This window comes from Atractosteus spatula, chromosome 1 (assembly GCF_055471065.1).
Source record: "Atractosteus spatula isolate fAtrSpa1 chromosome 1, fAtrSpa1.hap1, whole genome shotgun sequence".
NCBI classification, from domain to species: Eukaryota; Metazoa; Chordata; class Actinopteri; order Semionotiformes; family Lepisosteidae; genus Atractosteus; species Atractosteus spatula.
Genome location: NC_142706.1, coordinates 59,085,202 through 59,111,896, shown reverse-complemented (window position 1 = coordinate 59,111,896; position 26,695 = coordinate 59,085,202). Strand labels below are relative to the sequence as shown.

The 26,695-nt window shown below is 48.0% G+C and overlaps 1 protein-coding gene across 3 annotated transcripts; it reads right to left on the bottom strand.

Moving 5' to 3' along the window:
- LOC148841397 (la-related protein 4-like) lies at positions 1-26,228 on the bottom strand. Of its 3 annotated transcripts, none has more exons than XM_088913112.1 (17): positions 25,776-26,228; positions 15,247-15,397; positions 14,891-15,052; positions 14,263-14,350; positions 12,871-13,007; positions 12,250-12,353; positions 11,712-11,822; positions 10,979-11,032; positions 8,259-8,471; positions 7,355-7,449; positions 6,353-6,394; positions 3,678-3,899; positions 2,831-2,882; positions 2,330-2,485; positions 1,894-2,030; positions 1,066-1,246; positions 1-495 (listed from the first exon to the last, which is right to left on the bottom strand). In XM_088913112.1, exons 1-17 carry the CDS (start codon positions 25,890-25,892, stop codon positions 121-123), a joined length of 2,397 nt encoding a protein of 798 aa, XP_088769238.1. In that variant the 5' UTR covers positions 25,893-26,228; the 3' UTR covers positions 1-120. The 3 variants fall into 3 exon arrangements, with proteins under 3 accessions (XP_088769238.1, XP_088769251.1, XP_088769243.1); XM_088913125.1 differs by lacking the exon at positions 25,776-26,228 and adding an exon at positions 17,859-17,952; XM_088913117.1 differs by lacking the exon at positions 6,353-6,394.
- Between the last annotated feature and the right edge of the window lie 467 nt (positions 26,229-26,695).

Genomic DNA, 26,695 nt, shown 5'->3' with positions numbered 1-26,695 from the left:
CCGCTCCTTGCCGCTTCAAGTTTGCAGTTTTTAAATTCATTAATATATATTTATCTATATATATATTTATAGGTTTGGATTTTTTTTAAAAGTTTTTCTTTCCGTTTCCCTCCGTTGTCTTTACTTTGGCGAGCGCGGAGGGATGTTCTGCTCCTTGCCGATGCGCCGGGGGGCGCCCTGGGGCGAGTGCCGGCGGGCCAGAGGCGGGCGGCGCTGCTGTTCGCGCAGTTTGTGGCCTGCGGTGCCACCCGCCCGGGGAGGTCCATTGTTACGGTAGGGGCCCAGGGAATCTCGGTGCGGGCGCCCTTCCGTGGTTTTGCCCTCCGCGGGCTTTTCCGAGGCGGAGGCCTGCCTGTCAGCGTTGGCATTGGTGGTAGCAGTGGGATCGTCGGCCTTGTTGACTCGCAGCTCTCTCAGGGGCTGTGCTGGCACAGGGGGAGGGGGGTCCTTGGGGGGTCTTTGACACACTTCAGCATAGCTCAGCTTTCGGGGCTCCTGGGAAAACATGTCAAAAGATTTCTGGTCAGACCTTTCTTATCTCTCTGCATCGGATACTTAGGACAATAAAGTAGAGCTGTTAACAGATGAACCTCACGGACTCTTCATAGCTTGGCTCCTGATAAAACTCAATCCACCCCCTATATCCATACTCTATGTTGTACTGAGAAGTACAAGCTAGACGATCACTCCCCAGATCAGATGGAAGTCAATCCGCAATTTCAAACACTACGTTAAAAACATTAAGTTGTAGCTTTTAATCCTGTTCAAAGTACAGTATAGTGCCCATCTCTTTACTTTATATGACAAAATCCACTTTTTTAAAACATTCATTCAAGAACTTTAGAATTGGGTTTAGTGGGTGAGCAATCTGAGATACTGAATTGGCTTTAACGAGTTTGACCAGGGACACTGAGCAAGACAAGGAACTGCTGCATTGGGATTCCATGCTTCGGACATTTCACTCCTGCTGAAGGGGAGTTCTCCGTGTTTTAATTTGGGCCGGCGTATCAGAAGGATTAGCCAAGAACTCTAATGAGAGCCAGGTGTATTTAGCCGGGTCCTCACCGATACCGATGCAGTGGCAGTGGCTGGGGCGGGACTGGTGGCGAGGGGTCCGGCTGCGGCTCGTGGGGGCTTCGTGGTTGGGATGGACTGCGGCACCGGAGAGGGTAGTGGGGCAGGCGCGGGGGTCTCTTTCAGGGCCGGAGTTTCGGTCTTTTCCAGCTTCACCTCTTGCTGAACGGCACTGCAGAGAACATGAAAATGCCAAAGGAGTCAGACAGGAGGAGCCGCGGATGGGCCTTACCTTGGTTTGGCAGCTAAATAACCCCTGAGTTTCATCCATGCACATCTGGAGAGCCAGCTCCAAGCTGGGAAAGATGTCCCACAGCTCTGCACGAGACAAATTTCCTCCTCCTTCCAGTCTAAAATGTTAAACTTTCTATTCCTTCACTTGCGATACTGTGATTGCTTCGCTGTTGATCTCGAAGCAAAGACCTGCACCTTGGATTGCGGCGAAGCACAAAGCTTCCAAGATTCAGTACCATCCACTCCTCTCTCAGAACTGAGTTAAACCCAGGTCACACAAGTAGACAGATCTCAATATCTTTCACAGCTCTGAACAGGTGGGCCTCTCTGCCCTCAAATCTTCTCAAATGATCAAGACCATCACCCCTACTGTGAGTGAGTCATATGACCAAGGAATGTCACATGATTATCAATTTAACCCCTTGTAATGGCTGTGTGGACCAATGCACAGATCTGAAGTTTTGTGGAAGGAACACAGAATATCCACATCATTGGTGTTTTGTGAAAGCAAGCAAAGCACAGATTTTCTTTCCAGATTTTTTAGAGAATCCAAAAGGGAAGCCAGATGATTAGACCAGGGCTTACCTCGGGGTTTGGGGCTCACTGGAAGGCAGGGTGCAGCTGGCAGGTTTGCACGCAGGCTGAGTGGCACTGGTTACCAATGCTGCCTCCTCCTGGACAGACACAGAACTGGCAGGGGAATCTTTGCTGACATCCTGTTGCTAAGGGAGTGGAAACACAACAACAAAATAAAATCAGCATACTCCCAAGAGCCCAACAAGATAGGCAAATGAAAACCAAAGCTCACGATTTAGAGGGAAAGCCCGGATTTCCATAGTCTCTCCAAGGATATGAGAAACACACATGAAAAACAAGTCTTTGCAGATAAGGGTTATCTAAATAAATGCACTACAAACTAACACAGAATTGAACCTGAGCAACAAGAGCAATTAGACAATATAAATGGACCTGCTGCACATTCAGCTACATAACACATGGCTAACCCCAGCGTATCGCTCACCTTGTCCCTGTTGAGCCCTCGGACCACGTCGGACATCCTGTTCTCCAGCAGTGGCTCACCCTGCGTACTCACCACGCAGCCTGGCAGCGGGGGGAAGTTGTTTGCAGCCAGGTCAAATTTAGGGGTGGGGACCTTCTCAATGGAGGTGGGCGGCCTCTGAGAACACAAGGAGGTGAAGAAGCCACGGTGAACACTCCCCCGTAGCAATGCAGGGAAGGTCCTCTGGGGGGGGGGACTGTAACGGGCGGTTCTAGACAAGTGCCCATCATTGGGAATGGCACCGATGCAATGCAAGAACTCCCTGGGACGCGTCCACCTGTCACAGTGGGCCCGCTAAAACCCGTGACTCCGCAAGAGCCCAACCCCAGGCCCAGCCAGAAACTCCCCTGACCAGCCATTCGGTAAGACCCTTTTTTAGACTTTGCAGAACAAACGTGCTCCTCAAATATTTTTGTTTTTGAAGCCAGTCTCTCTTTGCCTGCTTTCTGCTAGGAAACTCACCATGGTCCGGTCGTCCTCTCTCCTCCGCCTTGTCCCTCTGTAAGTGCTTCTCCTGCAATGCAGCAGTCAGGGGTGCATTAGGAGGGTCTTTTCAAAATCACAAAACAGATAAAATATAAAAATGCCCCTTATACCAGTGTCTCCTGATTAATACAGATAGGGGCCAGACTAAACACTAGGCTTGCTTTTGATTTATCAAAGGCTATTCTGATCTTAAAAGCTGAAAAACCAGGAGTAAAAGCATCGGAAAACTGCAGCACTGAAGGTGCCACCAAACTGAAATTAAAATAAGAGACACGTTTCAGACCCTCAGATCTCATAATCTTGGTGCTCATTGGGCCAGGCCACGCAATGGGGCTCACAGCTCTGAGGAGGAGAAGAAGGGGGAGAAAAGAGACATGAGGTAACAAAAGAGGAAAAAGAGAAGGAACGAGGGAAACAAAAGACAAGGTGAAGACACCCCAAAGCTGTTCACCCCAAAGCCCTGCATCCCTCTATGCGCAATAGTGTCTCATCATCGGGTCTGACCTTCCTGTGACCCCCACAGCATGCAGGGCACAGTAGAACGAACACTACAGAGGTGGACTCAGCGAGGCACAAACACACCAAGGACGCAGAAGCTCCCCAGGCTCTTCCTCCTCAAATTCAGGAGCAACTCGGAAGTTGCTTCTGGTTTAGCGATGCGTTCATCTGGTCCAGCTCCCCTTTGGGAAGTTTGCTACCCAAAAAGAAGCACTCCCCCTTACTGCCCCCCAGCCCTCACCGGGTCTCGGTCCCAAATGCATGCCCTCTTGAATTCTGTGTGCAGCCGAGAGTGCCTGCTGCTGGGCCTCTCCCTGCTCCCCACCTGCCACGGCCCGCCATGCTGGCATCCCCGTTCTGCTCCGTGGACATCAAGTGGGCGTCTTTCAGGGAGAAGGAAGGGCTCAGCTCAGGAGGGGCCAGCACGGGGGCCCCAGTCCGGGGGGGCTGGGGGCTGCGGGGCCCAGAGAGCCCATCTACCAGGGGCACGGGCCCCACTATGGGGGGAGATCCATCCGAGGCCCTTGGATGCGGCTTCACAGGGTTCCTGTGGGAGGGAGGGGAGCAGGAGGGGAGATGAAACAAGTTAAATATGCAAACAGGCTAATCGATGTCTCCTACTGGATGAGCAGCCCACACAAGAGAAGAAAACCTTACGCCTAAGCCAGCTCTTTGATTAAAGATACAGCTTCAGATCTCAACCTGCTAAGACTGGGAGGCTGCTGTTTCGAGTTAAGAGGGTTCTGCCCGCAGTGAACCACACCAAGACATGGGGAGGGAAGAGTAAAAACAATGTAGAATAAAAAGAATCTTACAAATTCAATTACATCTTGTACTTTTTAAAGCATTATTTGCAATTGAACGTTTTAGCCATTTGATTTTTCAATTTCGGACTTCACGTGGTGAAATCAGGGTCGCTGGCCCCCAGGCCCAAGGGACATGGTACACTCCAGATCTTCCTAGCCACGAGTCATGTTCCGCAAGTCTTCGGTCAGTCAGTCCCACAGGGAAGTACTGAGGACGTGTGCACAGCCTCTGCAGCACAGAGCCCTCATGTCTTCTCACCTGCCACCATACAAGTTCAGTCTTGACGGCAGCGTTCCCACTTTGCATCTTGATCGTCAGATCTCGTACGCCAAGTGAGACTGGGTCTGGTCAGCACTAGGATCGGAGCCTTCACAAGCGTGCTGATGTAAGAGTTGTCAGTAGACCAGCAGGGGGCACCTTTCCATCAGGACTATAACTTCCTAAACATTACTCCCTGTATGGTGACCAGGGACAACGTATTGTAGGAAGTATGAGACGTTAAAGCCAAGGTCTTGACTACTTGGCTATAAAATTATATCAAATAAGCTTTGCGATGTACGGGGGCTGCAGAACGGCTGCACTGGGATCACCAGGAACGAAAGGCAGAACACTAGTGAAACCCACATTATTCTACCAGTTCAGTTCGGAAACTCCCCCAGGTCTGCACACAGCACATTCACACCCTGCTTCAAGACTCCCTTTCCAGAGAGTCTCTACCTATCCAGGCAGTGCAGAAACAAACCGGATCAGCTTGTAAGATGAAACTCCAAGCACTTTTCTGACCATGAGGACGGATCTCTGCATGTAAGATTTTTGCACTAATTTTTTTTTGCTTGTAAATTCTAAAAACAACAAAGGTGGAGCAAGGGTTTCCCTCTCAAGCACAAAACTTTAACACCCCACCCCTTCGCCAAACACAAACCAGGACTGCGCATGCTGGCAGACCGCTTACTAAGCCCAACCATGCTGGGGAGTGAGGGAGCAGAGATGAAAGTGGGGGAAACACTGCAGTTTATAGGGTTGCAAGCAACGCTTCATAAATGTGTAGCCTAACGCCAAATGACACAGGAGAAGAGCACTTAAATAGAGGAAAGTGGCCTACCTTTGGGTAACTTTCAATTACTCATGAATGAATAGAACGCTCTTATTAATCTTACATACTGGTGTTAAAAGAAGATACCAAAAACTGAACTGCAACCTGTGTCTGCAGTGTTGCCCAGCTGAGGAATAGTTTGAAGACAAATGGCACGGATGGAATCAAGATCTTCTCTTCTGCAGGCTCTATCTTTAATAAACTGTCTTGTTTAATCAAATGTAAAAGGCCTTAAGATATATGCATCCTATAGACACATAAAAAAAAAATAATTCGGCTCTGGAAGTCATAATTGTACGCAGAATTTAGTGCTGGGCTTTGTTTGTGTGGCCACCACAAAGAATGAGACTCGAAGTTCGAGGTTCTGCGGAATGTCATAGAGACACGGAAGGGCAGGCCTAGTGGTCTCTTCTTTACTCTTCTGGGGAAGGAGGAAGAGATCCTTCTCAGTAAGAGAATAAGACCAGTGAGAGAGAGAAAGTCTCTCACGGTAAGAGAATGCTGTGCTCTCGACCTAGCAAGGCTGTCAAGACTCAGGATAGGGTGGATCGCCAACGAGAGCAACTACTTTAAATCAGGCTGCAACACAACCCCCTGGCCGAATGAGTTTCTGGCATCTTGAAAGACTGGCGGCAGCGCTGATCGCCTAGACTGGTGACTGGCTGACCAGGACACTTGGCACCAGGCGGAATGAATGGATCAAACAGACTGACCATGGGAAAGACAGGCATGACTAAATGACCAACGGACTGGGCAGCTACAGATGGGGAACAACAGGGAAGCGAGCTCACCCGACAGCAAGATTAAACTGTTGGACACCGCCAATCAACACACCCACAAGCGGGATGGATGGGGGGGGGTCTGCCCCCCCCCCTTCCTTTTTGTTACCGTGTTCTGACATTCTGAACGTGTAAGGACCAATTGATTAAACAGACAAAGCACAGAAGAAATCATGCAAAGCCGCAGAATATTAGCAACTTAAAAGAAAAAGGGAAGGATGTAAGAAACGAAAAGGATGAGAATAGCCGATGTCAGCCCAAGAGTGAAGTTGGAGACAAAGCAGAAAAGTAGTCAGTGAGGCCACAAGTATGGTCATGTACCTGAAAGCATTTATTACATTCTTTCTTGAGTAGAGTGGGACACTGTTGGGACAGTAACAGAGAGAGAAAGAGAAGAGCTACTGTTACAGGAGAGCAAGGAGGCACCTATCATCACCTTTCAGAACACGTCACAATACCTGGACCTTCTTCCCAGGCCACTCCAGCTGTTCCAGCTGCAGAGTTTTACAGTCTTTACAGCGATTGGCTCCAGGAGGAGTAATCAGTCCAGGCTGGAACATATTTCTGGCAAAGCCCCAGCTGCAAAGAGTCACCGCACTCTCGGTTCTGGAAAGCCACAGGGCTTGATGGGAGGGGCGGGGTCGTGCCCTCTAGTCCTGGGAGGGCTGGCGTCCTCTGGTTTTCATTCAAACCCCGTTCTCAGTAGCAGAGTTGGACCAATTATTTAATTAATTGCTTAATTAAATTAACCCACACCTGAAGAAGGCCCCACGGCCGAAACTTCGTGTTTTCTTTCTTCTCTTTTCAGCATGGAATAAACCTATTATTTGTCCCTTTGCAGCCTATGCATGCCGACGCAGCTACCCACCTGAACTACTCCAATTACATAATTAGCTGCACACCTATAAAACTTCTATCCTGGCTCCGAGTCATTTATAGGTAACTGGAGCTTTAATGAAGCATCTCGGTAAAAAGAAATTCAAGTAGGTGGCTGCATCAGCATGAGTAGGCTGCAAAGGAACAAGTGAAGGTTTATTCCACACTGAAACACGACATTTCTGTCCTTCTCTTTTCAGCATGGAATAAATCTTGACTTGTTCCTTTGCATCTCAGTAAAATACCGTAAGAAAAATCCTATTGACGCCTTATTCCCGAAATAATTATAATGTTTAACTGACTGCACAAGCTGAAACTAAATCCAGAAAGCCCAAGGCTAGAGGCCCCTGGTTTGGAGACAGGCTGTCCTACCTCCCGAATGTTAAATGACCAACCGGTTTCTGGACTTCACATAGTTGAACAGTAAAGGAAAAAGAGTCTGCTTACCGGTTTCTGTGGAAGGGGCGACCGATACTGGAGCTGGTCTTGTACGTTCCTGGGGAGTTGAACCCGTTCACAAACCCGCTGTTGGGGAACGGAGCCTGAAAGGGGTTAAAAAAACAGATCTGAGTCTTCAACCCTCTCTTCCATCTCAACAGCACTTGGCTGCTTCAAGCCTGCTGCAAGGAGGACAACACAGACTACACTGACTCCAGCTGCACAGCAGTCTGATCCACTCCAGGTTTAGCCAGTTACAGGGCTCCTGTTACTCAAGCCAAAACCAGGTGCTGGAGATTTCACACCTGCCACCTTAGTAAAGGCTTTGTATACACACACAAAACTCTGGAGATAATAAAAAACCTGAAAAAGACCAAAATGCTATGCAGCAGGAGCCTTTATTGGCTTCCTGGAGTTTTCCTGGTTTTATTTTCACTTCAAGCTTTTCGCTACACGATTCAAACTAAAAAAAGCAAAAAACCCTTTTCTCCAAGGTTACAGCAAATAATGATTTAAGGAGTCCTATAAAACCCTGCTTATTTTTCTTCAACAACCCTTGTATGGTGGGAGAGGCATACACTTCTAATCTGCATGCAGGTAAGAGTTAAAGCAACTTCAGTCCTCGAGGGGCAGACTCCAGCAGACTATTCAGGTCCATTTTTAATCAACAACAGATTAACAAGAAAAACACTTCAGAAATTGCATTACACAGTGGAATGAAAAGAGCCCAGTGTAGCCCTCAAGGAGTAGACAGAGGGTCTTCGCCACTTTCAGTCAGCTGGGAGCCCCAGATAAAAGTGACTGTTGCTGGACACCAGGAGGGCTGAACTGCCTCTGTATGCGTTAATCCTGACTCTGCAGTGCCGCAGGAGTCCAGCCTACTTCCCTCAGGGCAGGTGAAAGGGGGCCTCACCAGGGGGGTTTCGAAGTACGGTGTGGGAGAGGGGGACCAGGTGGGGGGCACCAGGCCGTACACAGGGTACTGCTGCTGGGGGCTGTAGACGTGCTGCATGAAGAGAGGCGAGCTGAACTGGGACTGGCTCTGGGTCTGCTGGGAGTACATGTTGGAGTCCAGGCTGCGGTAACCATTCTTTGCAAAAAACGTGTTGATGGCCTTTATCCGCGCCTGCAGGAGGTGCAACAGGGCCAAGAGAGGGAGGGAGGGAGAGAGAGAGAAGAGAAAAGTGTTAGATAAATAAAACTGCCCTAACCACAAAAATGTACCTTGCACCTCATAATCGAGAGCATCAAACCCAGCTGCTGCCTCCTGCACTCCACATCAATGGGCGATAAACACAAGAAAAGTGCCTTCTGAAGGAATGACACCTTCGTCAATCCCAGGCAAGCTGGTAGCAACTGCTGCATGATATTTTCAAACTCCCCCAGAACTGGAAGAACTGAGTTCTCATCACCCTGCAACCTGGAGGACGTGACATGAAACAGGCCACCGCAATTCATTTCATCCCTTAACAGAATCAGCTGGGAACTCAACATAGCCGTGTGGAAGAAAACACAAAAAACACTCCTCCTGTACAAATCAACACTTCTGCTCTTTCACACTAGGGACATACTGCTATTAATGGATTATCAAACAAAATTAAAAAGACATGCGCTTACTTGACTGAACATTTGCACTAGACTAGCTCAACTTAAACAGAAAAGGCCTTGTTTAGAAAATGCAGGTTTAACAAATGTTGCTTTTGTCTGAAACTTCCCAGCACCACAAGATCTGGCTGCAGGTTTGTGATCATTTCAGTTAGTGGAAGATCCCAGTTCACCTGCTTTAGAGCAGGTGCTTGCATTGTTTTAGCAGCAGCAGTAGTAAGCATGCTGCCAGCCAACCCAGAAACCTCACTGGCCAGAGCACATTATAACATTATATCCTTCCATTTTCTAAATGCTTCTTCCAGTACAAGGTCGTTGGGGAGGAGGGGGCGCAAGGCGGGGTACACAATGGACGGGCAGCCCATTCTACACAGAGCACCAGAAACTGGAGCACAGCAGGAAATCCACACAAACGCAAGGAGAAAATACAAACTCCATGCAGACAGCACCCCAGGCATCTTTTGATGTCTGTCAAACCTCAAAAATCGAACCCTTTCATCCAAAACGTCAGCCTAACACTGAGCTTCCAACACTAAAGCCTAACACTTTTGTCCAACAGCACTCTGCTTACTGCACGAAGCTATATTAACAGTATTTCATTTCCTTTTTTCTCATATGTGACTTGCAGCACACAAGTTAAGAAACACTGGAGAGCAGTGGTTCTGAACCTGGGGGGGGGGGGGATTATGGAGAAAGAGAAGTTTCTCCATTGGAAGGTAAAATAAATTCCTTCTACGGTTTGTGATCAGGGGTGAAGGCAGCAGTAATGGTTAAGAACCACACTGCTTCTGTAGAGTCTCTCATGACCACTAGAGGGAGACAGGCATAGGCTACATACAGGGCTAACAAAGCTGAATTAAATTAAGTTCAAGGGGTCTTGTTACCTGCAAAGGACTATTAAAACTTAACTGAGCTTCAGGTCACAGGACCATAAAGTACCAGGATCTTGTCTTTGCATTCCAGATCAAGACCTTTCCTCCCTGTTTCACTACAGCAAACCAACTGCTAGACGCTACCATTGACATCCGATTCCAAATCGGATCACAACATAACGCCAAGCTGCTTTTGGAAAAACGAAAGTGCGGGTGCACTTTCAGTATCTGAGACACCAATGGAAAGCATGACAAACAGCAAGACAATTATTATTGTACTTCACAGGAACAAGTCCATCTGCATGTTTTTCCACATTTGTTCACGCTTGAGAAAATCTGTATTTTGTTGATCCTCCTTTGGCTTTGGCGAAAGAGATGCTATTTTCCTCAACACATACATACTCTGTGAACAGGTTTAGTTGTATGGTAAGCTTCTTTTTCAGTTACGCTCAAGACATTCAGTAATTTTCATTCACCAAAGTTGTAAATACTGAGATTCACTCTATTTTTTCTAAATTAGTGCTGAGAGATAGTTTAGCGAATACATTGGGAGGCATCTTTCCCACACCACCCCCTCCCCCAAGATATTAGCTACCCCCCCCAGAGAAGAGGAACTGCTTTACACAAAGGATTGTGGGAGTCTGGAACAAGCAACCCACACGTTAAGCTGATACCCCTCAGATCTCATAATCTTGGCATTCATCAGGGCAGGATACACTGGGCTGCGAGGCAGGAAAATGGAGGGAGGGAGGGAGGGAGAGAAGAGTGGGTGAGAGAGGGAGCAAGAGAGAGAGGAGAGGCCAGAGAAAGCACAAAGGTGCACAGACAGAGGGAGGAACAGAGAGCACTCACAGCTGCAGTCACCCGTCTCCTTCGAAGCGCGATACTGATCATCATTGGGGGAGGGAGGGGCCACAACATCGGTTACAGCGCTGCCTCCCAGGGGAGTCCAAATTCCCGCTCCCAATTCCCGTGCTGTCCCTCCCATCTCAAAGGACACCACAGTTTGCTTTTACCCTGATCCTCCCAACTCTCCACACCCCCCACCAATTCACTCAGCACAAGCACGCGCCACCATGCTTCTCCCAAACAAACACACGAGTCCAGGACTCTCCGCAGAAAGAAGTCATTGCACCTCCGACTGCCATCTACTCACCATGATGGGCTTTCCCTGAAAGGTCTTCACTTCTTCCCTTAGATACCTGTAGGCCTGAACAAGAGGAGGATTACATTAGAAGGTTATTCAAATTATTATATCAGCTAATGCTGCTTTTGCCACATGGCATCTGTTTTAAATTGTTTATCATCATCGCGTCCTGAAGAACAGCAAATGGGTTCTTGTGGTTACAGTTATCAGATTGGCAATGCACTTATTAACAGCTCACAGTATACAACAAGTCAGAAAGGCAGTAAGTTCTAAATAAACGAAAGTACAACAGTAAACTTCCTAATTACTTTGTGAAGATGTTTCTAGGAACTTTAGTGTGCAAACTCCCAGTCTCTATCCTTCCTTGTGGCTATTTCTGAGACTTGGTAAGAAATAGTTATTCTTTTGGAGAAGCTCATGTAAGAACACAATTCTAAGTTTTTTTTTATTTTAAATCCTCGTTGTCTCCCCTGGTTCTCATTCCAATATCCAGGTACAGGATACTCAATCCTTTCTATGCTATGTTTATATTTCTATAGGGGTGTTCCTGGATTTAGCACAAAAGTTGAACTGTGTTCTAGTTCTAAGTTTAAAAGTTGAACTAGAGGAGCAAATAACAGTTTATACCTAAGCCATCCAGCCTATAAACCCTGAAACAGATACCAAATGAAGCACAGCTCCAGACTTGAAAAAGGCTGATCAAGCCAGCTGGTGCTGGAGTTGAGTATAATCCAAAACCTACCTGCTGCGCGTCTGTGTCTGACTGGAACGTGATGTACCAGTTGTTATTGTGGGCAAACTCCACGCTGATCACCTTTGGACAGTTGTCGTTCTTGAACAGGGCCTCCACCTCCTGGCAGGTGAGAGAGAGAGGAGGGAGGTGTGGGGGGACCGAGGGCAATGGAAATAAAGAAAGGGTGAGATCAAGGACATGCAATTGCTGAAAATGGTCCCAAATTAAGATGTCGTCAAAACAAATAACATGCCAAGTCAAACTAAAATCTGAAACTGGAGATCTTGAGAGAGAAAAAAAATACATTTACATCACAAAAGATCACACAGCTATCTGTTATGCCCTGGCCTCACACTATCACACAGAGTCAATGATAGTCATGAAAAACAAAGATCGATATTTATACCACCCAAAGGACTGTGGGAAATCTGGACTCTTCCATCATAGGGTTTGTTGCAGGGGCCAGTGTACACAAGAGGGAGCAGCTCAGTTTAACACATGGAGTCAGCAGTAAGCACAGTTCACTGCTGTCCTCATCCTGCCTTACCTCCACTGGCGTGGTCTCTGGCACCTCCCTCAGGATGATGATGCAGCGCTTGTGGTTCGGCCTCACCTTCTCCCCCTTCTCGTCCACCTGGACCATCGGGGAGGCTGTACAGGCGGCACAGGACGACGCACACAGTCAGCAATACACAGCGACGGGGACTGGGCTACCCCTGCCTAAGCACACAAGCCACCCTACACTGGCAACAGGCAGCACGAAACCACACACTAACGAGCACTCTCCCTATACCCCTGCTATTCAACCAACCGAGTGAATGAAATGACAATTGGTCAATTCAAAATGCAAGTTAAAAGGTTCCTATATTGGTCCAAAGCGTGGCATTATCCGTGAGCAGTGAAAAGTGGACTCTGTGCTGGCACACTTTCCATAAAACTTCAGAACCACTGGGAATTACAATGTGTATTTACACTATAGAGCACTGCTGCTACCAAGTTCAGAAAACATTGGGAATGTCCCAGACTAAAACTATTTCACAGAACTGTTCTGATAAGAGAAAAAGGTTCAACACTCATCAGTCACTAGACAAGATGTAAATATTCCTTTGGGAATGTTCTTTCTTGGGCAGGATGGACACGGGTAGACAAAATACAGCACAACACTCACATCTCAGCACGTCCAGAATGAGATCCATGTCTGTGGTCAGGATTTTGATCCCCTCCATGCTGGCGATTGTCCAGATGGGAACAAACTGGTCGCTGTCCATCTGGGACATCAGATACAGGTCTTTGGAGAGGTTCTCCCTGGGTACGACAGAGTAGGGGGAATACATTTGTCTGATGATTATGTACATTAAACCTTTAGGGTCTGAATTTACTGAAAGAAAGTTTGAATTAAGAAAATACTTCTATTGTTCTTGTCCCTCTTCCAATGGAATGTGCTATTCTCCCTCTCTACAATCACAAAAGATTATATCTTCCCTTGTTTTTGAGCGCAACCTCAAAAAACCTGAAACCTGCAAACATTTGTAAAACATACAGAGACAACAGACAGGAAATAGACCATAGTCTATGTATAATAATTATGTGCAACACCCTACTCTGCAAATGTGGTCTATGTGGGTTAAAAGCACAGCAGGCCCTGCAGCCAATCAACAGATGCCTCTGTGACCATCAAGTCCCCCACCAAACAATACTGAACCTGCAGGCCAGCAGCTCAGTTTCTGCCACCGGACTAGAAAAGACAACCAGGAAAAACAGTTTTGAAAAAACACTTCAAAACTGGACAAAGTAAAGTGCTCTTAGTAAAAGTTATAAAAAATATTTCTCCTCAGAAATATGATCAGAGAGGACTCAGACACTCCAGGGATCATAGGAATATCTTGCACTGACACAGGCTGATGGAAAACAACCTCTTGTCTTGAACAGAGAGGACTACAAGGAAACCTGATCCCAAAATCACCCAAGGCACCTACAATGTCTGCCCAAAAATATTTTTCAGAACGAACAGTGAGAAACAAATCAGAGGACACAAGTGAACACTAAGACAAAAGGGCATTTTAAACTCAGAAGAGGAGAAACTGCTTTACACAAAGGATTGTAGGAGTCAGGAACAACCAACCCACACATGTTAAGCTGATACTCTGTATTCTTTCATGAAATGGCTGGAAGAAATCCTTGGATCAATTAACTACTTATTACCTAACAACCCAGATAGGCCAAACAGTCTCCTCTCATTTAAAAATTCCATGCTCTTATGCTTTATAGAGTTCACAGTGTACGGGGTCTCGATTTAAAACTGAACAGAAACTATGGGAAGAAACCAGACTGGCTGTTTCTCCTCTTGCACGAAAGGAATAATTCATAAAGACAAAAGGTCCACTTCCTGGACTTAGATGCTATTTAAGACACATGATTGTACAGGTTTAAACAACATAAATAATGCATAAACAACACAAAAATGCCCTACAATTAAGAACTAGTGAACCAAACGAACACGTTGCACTAAGGTAACCTTGGTGTCACATGTGTGCAGTATGGGGACCATCTCCCTTCTCACCTGGAAAAGCAAAACTCCAACTGTTTCTTCAGGGATTCCCGTAGGTTCTCTGCAGAGATTGGCTGCTCCTCGGGTAGTTCGCCCTCACCTATAAGGAAAAAAAACAAGCTTTAAAGACCTGAACTCCTGTCTGGCTGTTCCCAACCAGGACCTGTTACCTGCACAACACTGGGATGCTAAACCTATACTTTCCTGTCTGGCTTTTATATAATAAAATGGGCTGTACAGAGTGACAGACTGACAGTCGTGGTAGAAAGGTATAGCAAAAGAACAGAGTAGTAGCTAAAGTATTGTCAAAATGCCAAAACAGGGAAAAAAAACAATCCTGAACCAAATAAGACAGACTAGCGTTTCAATGCAATAAGCTCACGTGCCACATAAAAACTAATTAGTTTATCGATACATGCTCATTTGCTAGGATAGGTCAGGCCAGCCAATCGGCTTTGACCACATTTGCTGCAACAGGTCTAATCAGCCAATCACAAATAATCTCTTGTGGTACAATGAGTCTAATCAAGCCGGTGAGTAGCAAGGTCATCAGCTGCAACCAGTCAGAACAATCTCAGGCTATGGGCAGTGGCAAGGCACGATCCCTGGTTCCAGGGGTCAGAGTGGGTGCTGCACTGACCGATGCTTCCCGTGGGTGCCTCGTAGAGGGGGAAACCAAGATCGGGGGGGTCCATGCCGTTGACACTCTGCTCCAGGGTGGCACCGGGGCTGCTGCTGCTTGGCGGGCTGGGGAACATCACGCTGTACGGTTTACAGCCATCGGGGGGCACAACGGAGTACCCTGCGGAGGAGAGCACACCAGCCATGAGCAGGCAGTCAAGGGACTGACTGGAGGACGAGGAAGGCAGGGGGGCAAGGGAGCCAGGAAAGGAATGACAAAACATAGGAAAGACTAAAGAAGCGTGAGACAAGAGCGAGAGTGTGCCTGCACCAAGCCAGCAAGAGTGTGGGAGGAAGGGGGACGAGCGGGCTCACCCTCAGTGATGTCGGCGGGCGAAGGCGTGCCCTGCGGCCACGGTGACCCCTCGCTGCCGTTGGGGGCGGCCAGAGACCCCTCGCTGCCTCCAGCTGGGATCTCCTGCCACACCTTGGCGTTGGGGTTCAGGCCTGCACCTTTCGAGGTGACCTGGGCAGGGGAACACACCAGCAATCATCTCACCGGGAGCAGTTCAGAACTACAGCAAAATCATAAAACCCTGAAATCTCCAGTCAGTAGGTCCGACTCCTCTTAATGCTCTTCCTTATTTTATTCACAAGATCACAGAATCCTGGGATGGAAATGAGACTCAGACTCTGCCAGGTCCTGGCTGTTACACCCACTTACCATCATCAACTACTTTATCCAATTCAGCGCTGTGGAGGAGCCAGAGCCTATCCCAGCAAGCAATGGGCACAAGGCAGGGTCCACCCTGGACAGGACTCCACTCTGTCTCAGGGCTCACACACAGACACACACACTCACACAGCAGGCCCAATTTTCCCCAAATTCAGTGAACATACCAGCATGTCCCTGGACTGCCTGAGGAAACTGGAGCACCCAGAGGAAACCCCCATGAAGAAGGAGAAACAGACTCCATACAGATAGCCCCCAGGAATTGAACCCAGGGCCCCAGAGCTGTGAGACAGCAATGCTAACCAATGCGCCATCTTACAACCCTGAAAATGTTACATGTCCTCATTCTGAATCCATCCATAAAGAGAGAAGTTTAAATTTAAATTAACATAGCAAATTTCCTGCTTTGGCTGGGTAATCTGAATACACACCTGCAGGTGACAAAACATGAACCAGGTCAAGCTGCAAAACAATCCAGGACTCTGCAGGAATCCGTATTCATTTTTTTCCTATTTATCCCAGTGTTGAATTAAGGTAAGTAAAGAGAATGTTCCCTTTAAAACCTCAATGATCTCTCTCAAACACTGACAACAAACAGGGCTTGTCACAGCCTTAAAATACCCAGCTAGCCTGCCTCCCTGTCCGTACGCAGACAAATGGGACTGCAGGTTTAAAATAGGCCTGGTTTGCGCCAGGGCTAATCTGATTACACACACACGGTGTCTCTCTCTCTCACGTACCAACGCACACAAACACAGGAGTGTTTATCAATACACAGCTCAGCCCAAGCGCCTTCATGTGGGGTTCCGCCCCGCCCCCCCCCCATTGACAAAGAAAAACAACAGGCTTAGCAACGGACGCAGAAGAACAGAGTCCTGGCTCTTCGGAAGAGATAAGAGCCCCGTGACAAAATGACTTTCACAACTGCTCTCGGACTGCGTGCAAGCACAGCTCGACATTCTGCTGAGGGAAGCGCATTTCAGCCGAGGACAGGAGGTGCTGCTGTGCGCAAAGGGAAGTGGGAGTGTGGAACAAGCCTCTAGCTCCTGGCTTCTTTTAGAATCTGGATAAAATCCTCAAAACGCGCACATATAAACAACTATACGAAGCTAAATGGGCAGAAAATTACAAAACTTACAAACTAGAGGAAACATCTTTACTCTAATTCCGTGCTGACTCAAATAAGTTACCAGTTAACTGGTGCCTTAGAGAGCAGACTATCTTATTTTACCTTACGCAACACAAATGCAAATAACACTCAGGAAACAGTGACAAAACCTGTTATCCACCTACAAGCACGCCAGTCACTGAAATAGCTCATTCTGCCTGTTCTCAAACATATCACAACGCCATACATCACATGAAGGGGCATTCGGAATCGGGCACACCACTGCCCACAGCGCAGTTCAGTCAGGAAAACTGCACGCTGGCATCCCACGGAACCGCAGCGGCGACGTCATCGCCACAGAGCGGGGCTTCCCGGGGGGGGAGGGGGGTTGGGGCAGCAATTAGTCAAGACCAGGCGACCCGGCCGTGAGTTTAAAGAGTCATTTGTCCCCATTAAAGCAAAGACCTCTCACTGCACTGTGCATTAGGCTACAGAAACTGCAGAGACGAGAACCGCTAAGATCCGGTCTGATCAAAGGGTTAATTGACAATATGAACTGCATATGTGTATGTCTGCAACCAGGCACACCTCGATTACGGTACTGTGTTACCGATATCCTAAAAAGGATCCGGCTAGATAAGAGAAATTGCGACATGCTTTGGTTGCACCACGCGTAACGCTAACATTCGCCCCGTATCAAGGACCAAAAGGAACGAGAAGGCGGACTGGAGGCGATGCGCTCTGCCGGGACAGGACACTTCTCCTGAAAGGAGAGCCGGGGAGAGGGCGGACTGGGGGCCACAGTGCCCGCACCGCATGACGTCACTCCGGCGACACACGAAACTTCCCCGCTGGAGAGACCCGGCCGGCGCGGCGCGGCGCGGCAGCGTGCTGGCGGGGCTCGGCGACGCGACGAGCGAGCGGGATCGGATTGTTTCAGTTTTAATCAACAGAAATGTTTTTTTTTTTTAAACAAAACACACAGGCGTCTGAAATTTTTCTTTCAGCAGGTATCAAGGGAGACAAGACCGCGGCCTGTGCAGAGGTATCAATATTGGTCACACGGCGCTCTGAACTGCCTGTCCCCTCCATTCAGCCGGAGTCCTTTCCCCGCACTTCAAACTCCCACGTGAAACAGAGCCTTACCTCCACGAACAACAGCATTCTCGTCGGCGCCACGAAGTCGTCTTTCAGAATACCAACCCGCCTTTCGCGATTCAAAATGTAATCTTCTGATCAATTAAAACGATATTCCCCCCCAGCCCGCAACACGAGGCGCGCCACTTAAGAGCAAGCTGGAAAAATAATGGTTCCACCAGCCTTCACAAACTCCCCCTTCCCTCCCTCTCTCTACCACACTTGATATCCATCGCTCACTCTCACACAACCCCCGTAAAGTCCAAAATCACATCTCGGCCTCGCCATTGGCGGAAAGAGCTGTCAGTCAAAGGTCCACTGCCGGTCAATGGCCAACCCCTTCCGCTCGAGATGCCGCCGTTTCTTATTCCGGTTTCCTCCCCCACCCCCTTCCGCAAGAGCAGCATGGCTGACAGCGGCACGAGCACATGGGCTGGTTCGCACACAGCTGCCGCACGGCGTGCACACGCATTACCTTCTCCGAAAATACGGGTTCCGCTTCAAACGTGGAAACTCAGGACGAGAGGTCTCTTGCCCCGCGATCCCTAGTGATCACGTAAAAACGTGTTTTAATCCGATACAAACGACCTGAATTGAGGTACGCAGCAGATTTTCAGATTCCCGGACGAAGGTCAAATCGTGTTAGCAGTAACTCACTCAGGCTATTTTAGATTAGGTGTAGACTTCAAGTTTAAGTTACGAAAAGGGGGGAAACATAACATTAGGAATGGATCAAAGTACTCGGCGGAAGCGTTTTATGTCCGAGTCAACACTGATAAATTTCACTACGTAAGCAGTATGGAAGTACTGTAAAAACACCGTCTTCCACCGTGTCGATCCCCATGACGTCAGGGCACACCGCATCCACATGTACGCTGGCCAACAGAGATGAAACTTTCGTGCTACAGACTCGTGCAATTTATAATCAATCAGAAGCCGTCTGCTTTTCACAGATCTTTCGCCCACAGCACACACAATAACACAGTCGGAGCCCTCGCTCAACGAGTAACGTCGGATTACGCCGTACAAAAGAAGGCATTGTCCCCTGCTCAGCAATGGCTTCTACATTAAGTGCTCTTCAGAAAACAGGTTCATTGTGGTCGGATTGTGTCAGTTTTATCGACGGCGGATCAAAAGAAGAGGTATTTAAGGGAGCCATAGCTTACTTTAGGACCTTCATTTGCTTTGCAGACATGTAGAAGAGGTATTTGCAAGAACTAGCTGAAGGGCACTACAGCTGTGAACTGCAGTCTTATCAGAGGGAGAGCCAGTCACCCCTCTCTGATGCTAAGAGTGTTGCTTGTAAGGTGAAAGGGTGTTTCTCTATTCAGGTTTGTTGAAACATTTTCTTCTTCAGAAGAGCAGGATTAGAAAGTGAAAGTGTGCATATTAACACATACAGTGCCACTAAATTATTTCCACAATGTCATAACTAGAGTTCACAAGAAAGCCAGGATTCAATTACATTCTACTTTAAAGCTTAGAAAAAAAACATGAGAAATATCACTGTAGTCACCCATACTGGCAGGTCTTTTCTCCCATACTCTAAGAGGAACACCCTAATTACATGTAAAATTAACTGAACCCCCCCATCACAATATGACTGTTCTACCGGACTGTGACTGTAGCCCCTTAGCATAACAGTTCATATACTACACAACTAATCAGACCGCAACATGACCTCTGGACCCTATCATAAGATTGTACCGGAACTCCATTCTACAGATCTGTTTTCTTGCTGCTGGTTTTGCCAGAATGGATCAAACCGCTGTTCCAACAGGAACACGAATACCCCCAGCATTCCCCGTCTGCAGGAACCCGAATACCCCCGGCATTCCCAGTCTGCAGCTGTGCAGTGTAATGGAATACCGAGTGCACAGAGCTCCGCCACTAATCCAGTCTGACCAGTACCCTACCTGATTAGGACAAGAAGCAGTCAATAGAAATATTAAGACTGCAGAGCCACTGCAAATGATACTGCAGCAGCAGAAAAGCTGACCTTTAAATAGAAACCAGAGTCTCTTGAGTGGCTCATCCGAACACAGGTCAAGAGCTGTGATTGCGGGTTTGAATCTGGGTCATGTCACTAGACCACCGCAACTTAGATTCTCCAAGAGGCAACACATTTGGCTAAGTGCAGCCAAGTGCAGGGTATGCAGACGGCCAGTGCTCTTGGTTCTTAGTGCCCGTTGGGTGCTTGTGGGCACACTGTTCTGAAGGCCACACCTTCCCTTCAATCTGAAATGAACCCCCGGTAGGGGACTGTGCAGTCTGTGAGGGACACACCTCCCCTTCAATCTGAACTGAACCCCCGGTAGGGGACTGTGCAGTCTGTGAGGGACACACCTCCCCTTCAATCTGAAATGAACCCCCGGTAGGGGACTGTGCAGTATGTGAAGAACAAGCCTCCTCTCCGATCAGGACTGAACCCCCTGTAGGGGGCAGTGCTATATTGGAGGACAAGTGACTCGAAGGTCTGAGAGTCTGACAAGACTCCCTGGTGTTCCCACTGGGATGTCACACCATGTGCATGCCTGTACTGCTCGTTCAGCACCGGAGTGGGCATGCCACAATCTTGGAGAGAACATAAGCTGTTCTGCAACTTGCCCATTCACCTCGTGAGCTTATTTGGTAGCTTACAGACAGCGGGGGTCCTATCTATCCCTTGACACAAGGGGTTGCAGCTGGGTGGATTCAAGGAGATTCTCCTAAATCCCTTGAGAAAAGGCTTCATGTGATTTCAGAATTTACCAGCACCAGGAGAAAATCAAATGACGGGGAAGTGATGAAATGCCACCCCACATGCAGAGACTTTTCTAAACGGTTCTTATTGCAGAGGTCTTATCCAATTACCCATAGAAGGGTGGTTCAACTCTAGTCTTGGAGAGCCAGTGTATCTGCAGGCTGTTATTCCAACTCAGTCCTTAACGACCTCCATCACCATGTTAATTGGACTGATTTGCCAGCTCCTCCCAGTTCTCCAGGTGCTGGAGCTCTATATGTCAGAGGTTCCCAGTCCTGGTCCTGGAGCCCCACACACCTGTCAGCTTCCATTCTGTCAGAACTTAATTAACAAATCAAAGCCTACACTGAAGAAACAAGTAGCCTGACGAACCTTTGCAAGCATTTTTTTTTTCCCCACTGAAAAGTCTGGGAATTGCAGTAAGCAAATGCAAGAGCTGGATACTAACATCCAGCATGTTTTTAAGAGCTGAAGACAAAGTTCAAATTTACCCCCCAATATTAACTGAGTTACGGGTTCCACTGTGTAAGTGCGTTTGGCTGGAGCTGAAACCTGCAGGTGTGTGGGCCTCCTGGAGAGGATTGGGAACCCCTGACCTAGACCAGTCCTGGAACAGAGCTGGACTGTCCCGAAGGAACACAATGAAAATGTCAACTCACATGAGAGTAAAAGCCTAGGCATAGGCAAGTCAAACCAGGAAATATCCTGTTAGCATGACTGTGCGCTAGGGTGTGAGCAAGTAACTCTTGGAAGAGGTGTTAGTGGGGCCAGCAGGGGGCGCTCACCCTGCGGTCCATGTGGGTCCTAATGCCTCAGTATAGTGACAGGGACGCTATACTGTAAGCAGGCGCCGTCCTTCAGATGAGACGTAAAATCAAGGTCCTGACTCTCTGTGGTCATTAAAAATCCCATTGCGTTTCTCGAAAAGAGTAGGGGTGTAACCCCAGAGTCCTGGCCAAATCTCCCATTGGCCCTTACCAATCATGGCCTCCTAATAATCCCCATCTATGAGCTGGCTTCATTACTCTGCTCTCCTCCCCACTGAGAGCTGGTGTGTGGTGAGTTTACTGGTGCACTATGGCTGCCGTCGCATCATCCAGGTGGGGCTGCACATTAGTGGTGGTGGAGGGAAGTCCCCATTACCTGTAAAGCGCTTTGAGTGGAGTGTATAGAAAAGGGCTATATAAGTGTCAGCAATTATTATTATAATTAACTCTTCCATTTTCTCACTCCAAGGCGCCGAGTGGTGCAAATTCCCACAACAGGTCTGAACTGCTACGTCATCACAAACGGCTACATGCTGGGGCTTTCCAGAAAACATTCCTCGCTCTTCTAATCTGCCTGTGTAGAAAAATAATACTGGCAGTGTTTTCAAAAAGAGAGAGGGCCTTTATCAGTTTTCACGGCAGACAGGACTGACCATCATGGTTCAGCGATCAGGACTGTAGTAGAAGTGTAAATCAGGCCTTGCTTCCTCGTACCCAGTTCTTTTCCATAAAATGCAGCATCCTTAACGGGCATCAGAAGTAGGAAATGCTGCAATCCCCAGCCACCTGCTACAAGGCGATGCCTCACTGCCTATCTCTTCCCCCATTTCCCACTGCACCTGTTCCATTTCCTGTTATGTGCCTTAATTCTACAATAGCTTCCGTGTTGACATAACTCACAGAATAAGAAGGCATCTGAAAGGAAGGGGATGAGATGTGCAGGGAAGTGCATTGAACTTACATAGGTGTCAGTTTTGCTGGCTGTGGGCTTTAGAGCACAGTGCAGCAACACTCTCTCTGCCCCCCCCCCCATAATTTTCTTTGACCTTCATCAGAGAATCAAACAGGTCAAAGCAAATTGAAGCTTGTTTACATTTTTTACAGGGATGGGAACAGGGCTGTAGGCCAGATGTGTTGGTGAAGTATCACACTGAAATTTTGGGCTCCGTCATTCATTCAGTGGTGTGTATCATTACAGCAACAGGAAAACCTGAATGAGGCCAGTAAGTCATTAGGATTAGTTCATGCCACTTTAAAAGCTCAAGCATTTGCAGAAAATGGTAACAGCATAGTTGTGAGGCCACGCTGCCACAGGTATTAATAATAATAATAATAATTGCTTACACTTATATAGCGCTTTTCTGGACACTCCACTCAAAGCGCTTTACAGGTAATGGGGACTCCCCTCCACCACCACCAACGTGCAGCCCCACCTGGATGATGCAACGGCAGCCATAGTGCGCCAGAACACTCCCCACACATCAGCTATCAGTGGGGAGGAGAACAGAGTAATGAAGCCAATTCATATTATTAGGATTATTAGGGAATATTAGGAGGCCATGACTGGTAAGGGCCAATGGGAAATTTGACAAGGACGCCGGGGTTACACCCCTGCTCTATGTGAGAAACGCCCTGGGATTTTAAAGGACCACAGATAATCAGGACCTCCTGGTACGTCTCATCGGAAGGACGGCGCCTTTATACAGTTTAGTGTCCCCGTCACTAAACTAGGACATTAGGACCCACATAGACCACAGGGTGAGCGCCCCCTGCTGGCCCCATTAAGACCTCTTCCTGCAGCAACCTTAGTTTTTCCCAGGAGGTCTTTAATGACCAGGCTCACACCTCCCGAGCTTCAGTGGGCTGCCAGTTGTGAGCTGCTGGGTGTTATGGCTGCTAGCAGGTAAAGGCAGCCAGCACTCTCTGGTTCAATCCTGATACAGCAGATCAAAGCTGAATGTAAAGATGGGCCTGTCTTTCTCTTAAGTTTCATGAAAGCCCAGTCAGAAGGCCTGTTTTATTTACAGAGCACAGATATAAATGGAGAGAGATGTGTGAGAAGCAGAGACCCCAGAATTGCCAGGAATAGGGGAGCAGGGTAAGAACACTGCCTGGAAAGGACAGGCGTGCCTTCAGTCTGCATTAGAACACGGAGTCGGGAATCTTCAAAGTGGGAGAGCAGAAAGGCTTAATCAAGGCCATTTACATGATTCTAACTGTGTTCTGCACTCTTATGTTTGCGTCAGAAGTCTTCTTCCTTGTGCACATTACTTCAAACACGTGTACCAGATACAATCCCTGTTTCAATCTGGTTTTAAATAGTCACTCTCCGAGTTTCCTACAACTTCTAACTGGTAAGAACTGGCTGACGTACAGCCAGGGGTCCCCACCACTTCTCTTGGACATGCCGCAGTCCAGTTAGTCTTACAGGTCACCCAAAATCGCCTGTGTTTTTTAAAAATAAGTGCTTGGAAGTTACTTAGCAATGACGCCAAGCAATTTATTCAAGAGAGCTCATCATCCAAGATTGAGGCGTATTCAGATTTGTATTTCAAGTTATCTTCAATACTTAGTTGAACAAATCGCCCATTGAACAGATAACAATACAAACTGTTCCTTGTCTTTACAGACTGATCAATTAACAATGAGCTATATAACCTGCTGCACTGGCAATGTACAGCAGCAGACGGGAATAATACTGCATCAAACACAATATACCTGACCAGACTCGATGGTTTAGTCAAACTGCACCTGGTCATTTTAAACAACTACAGATGAGAGGAGGGACAGTAGACAGAAGACGAGCGAGAGTAATCGAATGTAAGAGCCCTTAAGAAAACTTCTATCTCATTTAGAAAATAATTATTTAATTGCTGAATTGACTAGTCAGGTTGGAACAAAACCCAGGAGACGAAGCACAGCAGGAACGGAGTCTGAGACCCTTGTGCTAGTGACAGTCTGCCTGCTGTAGGAGCCTTTTACCATCAATCGCCCCAGTGATCACCACTCACACCTAAACCTGCTCTACGGGCCCATCCTTCCACGGGTTCCCTAGCACTGAGTCACTTCACAGCTGGCAAACAGGACTGTTCAGTCAGCACGTTATTTCTTTAAATGGAGGATTCCACCTAAGCAACTGCTGTCAGTATTCAGTAATAATTCAAATACCTCATCCATGTATGTAAATTGCGGTACATTACAGTCGTTTAAGAAAAGAGAACTTCCCGTTTTAAAAGCACAGCCCGATTATTTTGACCTACAGATAGAGGCCTAGGCAAGGGGCAGGCCTGACGCAGGTCAGTTTAGTCCTCAGACGTGTTTGACCCTAATGAATGGGGAGGTGGCTTAACTAAGGCCAGAACTGTCCCTCTCACGAGCTGTGCCACAGCTGCCCTGTCGCTTTTATCGGCACACTCCTGAGCGACTCAGACAGCCCGGCAACGCTGCTAGAGGAACTAATTTTATCACCCCCCCCACTCCTCCCCCTGCCCCGGTCTGCAATCACGCCGTCCCCGCACACATACGGCTCCTTCGCTCCTGCCCGAAACGAGTTAACAGAAGCAAAATTCGACAAAACGACCGTTTGAGTCCCCTCAGGTCTCCACATGCAGGCATTTTGGCCTCCGTTTCACGCGTGCGGGCAGCACGGGAGGGTGTTTTCCTGTTTCGTCTTATTGGGAGCGATGCGGACGAATGCGGCGTGTGCGAGGGCTAAGATGGGCCGAGGCTTCCTCCGAGCCAGCTAGGCCCCGCCTGCGGCGCCATATGGACACCGCCGGGACGGACGAGAACCTTTATTTTTAAAACCTAAGAATTGAAAACAACACTAAAAGGATAGTATGCTAACTGTAAACCACGAGGAAAATAACGAGAGTTTGTCAGAGCAGCAATATCCTTAAAGTAAATACCTAAAATAGTTGCGAAGCTAGTCGCTAGCAAGCATGCTGTCACTCGACACTGCCGGTGTCATCCATTCACATGCGCAGGGGGTTAAATATTGCAGAAGCCCCTTCGACTGGGGCTTTTTTTTATATAAATATACGCAACACATATATAAATTCTCCTGTCTGATCGACGATTGTAAATAAACGACACCATCATGCCCTATCGCGGATCAGATCTACACGCAACTGCAGCACATCATTCAAAAGACCGGAATTCATTGCCGAGCATAAGTCAAAGACATCAAGAACAAGGACAATAGAAATAAAGCCTTGCTCTGCCGGATAAGGGAAAAACCGAACAAGAAAAACAGTATTTGCTACTAACACGGTTAATTGGCTTCTATCTTTAGAAACTGCGGTTCTGAAAAATCGCGGATCACACCGGGTTTTACGGCGCTGTGGCATGGAGGAGGAGTGGGGGGGGGGCGGTGGAGGTTGTGCTAAGTCAGCCAGCCACAGGCCCCAAACTCACCATGCCGCCTCCGTCTCCGCCGGCCTCGGGTCTGCTCTCTCTCTCCCCTCGGCGGGTCTCCGGTCCCGGCTCGGCCTCCTGCTGCTTCTGCGGGTCTCCGCCCTGCTCCGAACTCATGGGCCGCTCCTGGCGCTCCGCTAACCCCGCCGCTCGCTCTCCTTCTCCCCCCTCTCTCCTCCTCCTCCTCCTCACCTCTCACCGGGTGATGAAAAAGCAACAAGCGCTTTCTCTTTCTAGATCAGCGATGCGTTTTGTACAACCCCTTTCGCTTTACGATTAAAAAATAAGATAAAATAGATACCGCAACCAGCTACGATGCTTTTACGATTATCTGTAGCTTTGCGATGAGTATCTTTTTTATTTACTAGCGATCAGCGAGCCGGAGAGCGCATTCCTAGCCGGACAACCGAAGCGGGCACTGGGGACACGCACCTCTCCGGAGCGCCACTGTCTGACAGCACACCGCCAACGTCCCGGCAAGCAGCGCGACCTCTCACCCTCTCTTCCCTCCCTTTCCCTTCCCCATCGCAGCTCCTAGCAACGACGCAACATTCATTGCGCCGCATAGCAACCATCTCAACTCCTTTCCGCATAGCAACAGCGCATGGCAACAGAGGAGCGCTGACATAAGCCAAACATAAGACCACTGATTTTCGCTTATTCTTCTGCAGGTCCGCCATTTCTCCCGGTTTTTTTTCTTCCCTGACTCTTAATGACTGGATTTTAATAATTTGTTCCCTTTACTAATCTGTATCAAGCCTGTTTCCAGGTTTTTACTCATTGAGTAAGCTATGCGTTTCTCATTAAACCTCATGGACTACAGCCCTCTAGAACCAGGACTGAACATCACTGTTACGCTCACATCAAATTTAATTCCAAAACTGACCACTTTTTCCTGGCCTTCACAATAAAATAGGAAA

Bases quoted from the DNA above. Each gene is read 5' to 3' on its own strand.
- LOC148841397 (XM_088913112.1), bottom strand. From the start codon at position 25,892: ATGAGTTCGGAGCAGGGCGGAGACCCGCAGAAGCAGCAGGAGGCCGAG. The intron at 11,033-11,711 runs GTAGGTTTTGGA...CCTCTTGTTCAG, and splicing joins CAGACACAGACGCGCAGCAG to GCCTACAGGTATCTAAGGGA. The intron at 496-1,065 runs GTGAGGACCCGG...ATGTTTTCCCAG, and splicing joins CTGCCACTGCATCGGTATCG to GAGCCCCGAAAGCTGAGCTA.